The 5023-nt window shown below is 38.4% G+C and overlaps 1 protein-coding gene across 2 annotated transcripts in view; it reads right to left on the bottom strand.

The window, feature by feature from the left end:
- Positions 1 to 354: 354 nt before the first annotated feature.
- LOC125487250 overlaps positions 355 to 5023 on the bottom strand; it is a 17026-nt gene continuing 12357 nt past the window's right edge. The window contains exons 4-6 of one of the 2 annotated variants that reach the window (XM_048617989.1): positions 2777 to 2855; positions 2591 to 2687; positions 1560 to 2075 (exon numbers count right to left, since the gene is read on the bottom strand). In XM_048617989.1, coding sequence (XP_048473946.1) covers positions 2596 to 2687; positions 2777 to 2855 — 171 coding nt within the window. In that variant the 3' untranslated portion in view covers positions 1560 to 2075; positions 2591 to 2595. Of the gene's footprint in view, positions 2688 to 2776; positions 2856 to 5023 lie in introns of both variants that reach the window. The other variant, XM_048617983.1, reaches the window with a different exon arrangement.

The raw sequence follows: 5023 nt of genomic DNA on the forward strand, positions 1-5023 counted from the left end.
TCTTCAACCAAAGCTACCAGTAAACAATCTGAGGATGCCTCCTCCAGAGGTGTCCACCATCACAACTACAAAGGTGCAGCCAATACAATTAACTCCATCCAACACTAAGAAACAAACTTTTCAGGATTTTCTATTTCCACTGCAGAAAACTAATTGAGAACCTAACTGCTACCAAGAGTGTCCAATGAATCAAAGCCATATTATAGAAGCAACAATTTAATGTCTTTCTTTGGATGTGTATGCTGTTGGAAAAGCCAGTCTCTGATGCTCATCCCGAATTGCTATTAAATGGAGTGGCTTGCTCAGCCATTTCAGAGGGTAGTTAAGAAACAACCACATTGCTGGAGGTCTGGAGTCACATGTAGGCCAAACCAGGTCAGGATGGTAGATTTTCTTCCACAAAAGACATTTATTGACCAAACTGGTATTTACAACAATCAATGATCATTGTCATGGTCACTATTTCTGACACTAGCTTAATATTCTTTAATATTTATTGATTAATCAAATTTAAATCTGAATACAATTTGAACCCATATTACCAAAGCATTAGCCAGGCCACTGGATTAACATTACAGTGCCATTAACATTACAGTGCCATTACCATGTACGACTGTCTCCTTTAAACCTTTGGAGAAAGGTTAGAACCACTCATTAGTCCTCCAGATATATTACTGGATAAGAGCATCACAATATTTAGTTAGTTTACACTTAAGATTGTGTTATGTAGCAGACTTACAATTTCCAATTTCTACCCAACCATGCTTATGACTGCATATACAATGTTATAAACAACAGTCTCGGGATCTTTTACTTCTACAGGTAGTCTTGAAAACTGCACAAAAAAGATTATAAATGTCAAGCATGTGAAAAACACTTGATGTGCTTCACTGGCATGAGTTATGCTCACTGCATATAGAGATAATAAGACCCAGGTTAAAGAGTTGCACTTTCTTAAAAAAACTTTACTTAAAAAATTAGTTCTAAAGAAAACATGTAATTTAAACATCAAAAAGGTCCAATTATGTGAAATTAGCAAATTAAAATATTATACTGTCAAACTAACTCGTTTCATAAAAAGGTTACGGAATCATTTGAATTGCGGCAATATATTCTAGTGTCTGTTCAAACAGAAGAGATAGCAAGAACTACAGATGCTGAAGTCGTAGATAACAGTGTGGAGCTGGAGGAACACAGCAGGCCAGGGAGCAGGAAAGTCGATGTTTCGGGTTTACACCCTTCACCAGGACTGGGGATGCGGAAGGGAGGTCAGAAATAAATAGGAGGGTGTGGCCAGGACAGGTAAGTGGGACGGTGATAGGTGAGTGCAGGTAGGGGGTAGTGAGGATTGGTCAGTTGGAAGGGTGGGGCGGATAGATGGGAGAGAAGATGGACAGGTTGTGTCAGGTCAAGGAGGCAGGGATGAAAGGGAGGGTTGGACATGGGATTGGGCCGGGTGTGGGGAGATTTTAATACTGGTGAATCCTATGTTTAGGCCATCGGGCTGTAGGCTCCTGAGGCGGAATGAGGTGTTGTTCCTCCAGTTTGCGGGTGGCGTCGTTATGACACTGGAGGTGGCCCAGGATGGACATGTCACCCAGGGAGTGGTAGGGGGAGTTAAAATGGTTGCCGACCAGCAGGTGTTGTTGATTATAGCGTACGGAGCGCAGATGCTCAGCAAATCAGTCCCCGAGTTTGCACTTGGTCTCACCGATGTGGTCTCCTCTACATTGGGAGCAAAGGGTACAGTAGACCAGGTTGGAGGACACACAGGTGAATCCCTGTCGGATTTGGAAAGTTTGTCTGGAGCCTTGGATGGAGATGAAGTGGGAAGTTGTAGGGGCAGGTGTCATACCTCCTGCAGTTGTAGGAAAAGGTACCGGTGTGGTGGGGAGTACGGAGCGGATGAGGGTGTCGTGGATTGAGCGATCCCAACGAAAGGCAGATAGGAGTAGGGAGGGAAATATCTCTTTGGTGGTGGGGTTGGACTGGAGGTGGCAGAAGTGGCGGAGAATGATGTGCTGGCTGCAGAGGTTGGTGGGGTGGTATGTGGTCAAACCAGATGGTCAAGCAGGCTGTGGATCAAAAAAGAAATAAGTAAAACTGATGTTAGATGTCAAAATTGGGGAAAAAAAATCATTTTTTGAATATTTCAAAAAAGAATTAGTGCGAGGGTGTGGTTGAAAGACCACATCCCACTCTCAATACCCAAGTGGCTTGTCAAAAATTTCTCTATTATCCCTTTCACTTGTTTGAGTACACGCATCTAGATTGACCAGTTGGACCGAGTAGCTTGTTACTGTGGTCCAGGTTACCTATGTTTCTACTCAATGACAAGAAGCTCAAATTTAAGCTAGAAAAGGACCCAGTATTTAAATTGTGTCATATTTGGTCCCTGGCATTGTTAAATATGGTGTCAACAATTTGCTTATTTATTCAATCCCTCAGAGCTTCTTTGTTTATTACTGGGAAAAAAGATTTATTATAACACTAAGAAGTCAATTATTTTAAACAAGTGCATAAAATTGGTATCCGAGTTGCTTAGCATTATGCAGATTCCTGATTATTCTTAGTTATTACTGAATCACACCTTGTTTAGTAAATTGTACAATTAGCTGATGAATATTGACTGCACTTTGAATCGCTTGTTGATTCACTGTAGCCAGAAACTTTGTCTAAGCCACTACCTGAAAAACAAAGCAGAATAAAGTTAGGAAATAAAACTACCTTGTCGATGACAGAATTGTTTGTATTAATGGTTATTTTCATTTCTTACCTTCAATAAGGTTGTGCAAATTGCAATAGTTCGTACCAAAGTCAAAGACTGCATACCACAGCTCAGAAACAGAGAATCCCTGAAACAAAAAAATGCACAATAATGTATTAGTAAATATATTAATAAAAATGGGACAGTTTGAAAAAACAAAACTGTTACAACACTCTTGTCTAACACACTAGAGATGGGAATGATTTTCAGGGCAGCAACTGTAACAGACAGTTCTTTCTAATATGCTCAAATTTTGGCAAAAGTCTGGATCAGGTTAATTAGCTACTTTGGCTATTAAGCCAGACTGCAGAGCATAGAAATTTAAATTTTTGATAAATGTGATGGTTTTCTGCAATTAGAAATAGTTTGAGAAAGATTTTCCTGAGTAAATACAGTATCAATTGAAAGGTATTTAATGGTTGTTATTGAACTAATAATCTGCAGATTTGGATTACTAATCCTGAGAATACAATATCAAAATCCACCATATCAGACAAAAGCCAAATCTGGTTTTGTCCAAAATAAACAGTAAACATCTCCTAAATTGGCTGTGGTGTTGTTGGATTATCGTAAATAATGACCTGATTCACTCATGTCTTTTAGAGAATTAAACCTATTATCCTTAAGTGCCTGGAGTCATCTATTAACCTACTTGACTATAACTGCCCTCTGAAGTGACCTAGCTAGTCAATTGTACTAAATCTCAAAAGAAGGTGGTTCACCATCTCGGGGGCAACTAAGGATAATATTACTATTTAATTCGTTTATGATTATCTCTTCCACTCAATCAAGAACACAATACCACTATGCTGTAGCTGAGAGAAAGGATATTCCATTCTTAAAAGGATATTGGTTTCACATCTGCTAAATCAATTTTGCAATCTGGCATTTTTTTTGCTTTCCTACTCCCATCAACAATACAAGCAATAATTCTAAAGAGCTTTGAAGAAATAGCAAATTCACATCTTAAAGCTAGTTATTTCACATTTTCATTTGATACTATTCTGCAAAATAAAAAGAAATTAATGTCAAAATCTCACTTGTGCATCTCTCATAATACAAATCTCCAGGCTACTAACAATGATGGTGAGATACTTCCATCTGGATTATCAACATGCATTTTGTTTTTATGAAAGCAAAAATGCTGTGGATGCTAGATATTTGAAATAAAGACAAAGTGCTGGTGAAACTCAGCGGGTCTAACAGCAACTATGGAGAGAAAAATAGAGTAAATGTTTTAAGTCCAACATGACTCTTTTTCAAAATGCATTTTTATGATCTCTTTAGCAAACTAAAAACAAAGTGCAGAGGACTAAAAGATGAACTAAAACAGAACTGTCAAAGGACAAATTATTAGAGGGGTGACTAAACATTTAGTCAATGAGAATGGTGTTAGGGATGTTCTTTAAAGAAAACAGAAAAATTTAGATAGAGCATCCCAGAATGTGGTCTTCACGAATTGAACACACAATGGTATGAAAACAAAAGATACTGGGAACCAGAAGAATGAAGTATTCTGGGAAATTGTTGAGGGGCAAGGGACATACTTAAGGGCTAGGAAAGGCAATGCCGTAGAGGAATTTAAACTTGAGGTTAAGATGATTAAACTTGCAGTTCTAGGCAGCAGTGAGGACGCAATCTTGTAGGCAGGATGAGCAAGCTAGTATTTATTACCCATTTCACATTACCTTAAGGGCATTAAGATTTAAACATGGAAGATGGGACATGCAAGTCATACATAAACTTAACTTTATACAGTTTCCTTCCTTGAAGGGCATTAATGAAACAATTACGTTTTCATGCAGTCCATGAATTTTTAATGCTATTTACTTGTCAATCTACAAATGACCATTAACTGAATCCAATTACTCATGCCATACCTTTAATCGTGCACAGCAAGATAAAGACAAGATTTAGATACATTGAAACTTACAAAAGATAAAGGGTTTGGAAACTGTTCAGCCAAGTACTAGAATAGTTCAGTCTGTGCCAGTCATAGGAAGAAATAAGGGTTTCAGCAATAGATGGGCAGGTTTCAACATGGAGACTGTGACAGAGGTAAAATTCTTTGCAAAAGAGAAAATAAATGCTTCACAGCACCGTTCAGAGTCCAATAAGATGGAGCCTGGAAAGGGCTGACAACTTTCTTTCATCTTTCCACCTCAGAGTTGGAGGAAATTGTGGCTCATGTAAAACTGAATGTTAGACATGCAGAGACAGTAGGAACTGCAGATGCTGGAGAATCTGAGATAACAA

Source organism: Rhincodon typus, chromosome 2 (genome assembly GCF_021869965.1).
Source record: "Rhincodon typus isolate 14 chromosome 2, sRhiTyp1.1, whole genome shotgun sequence".
Lineage (NCBI taxonomy): Eukaryota > Metazoa > Chordata > Chondrichthyes > Orectolobiformes > Rhincodontidae > Rhincodon > Rhincodon typus.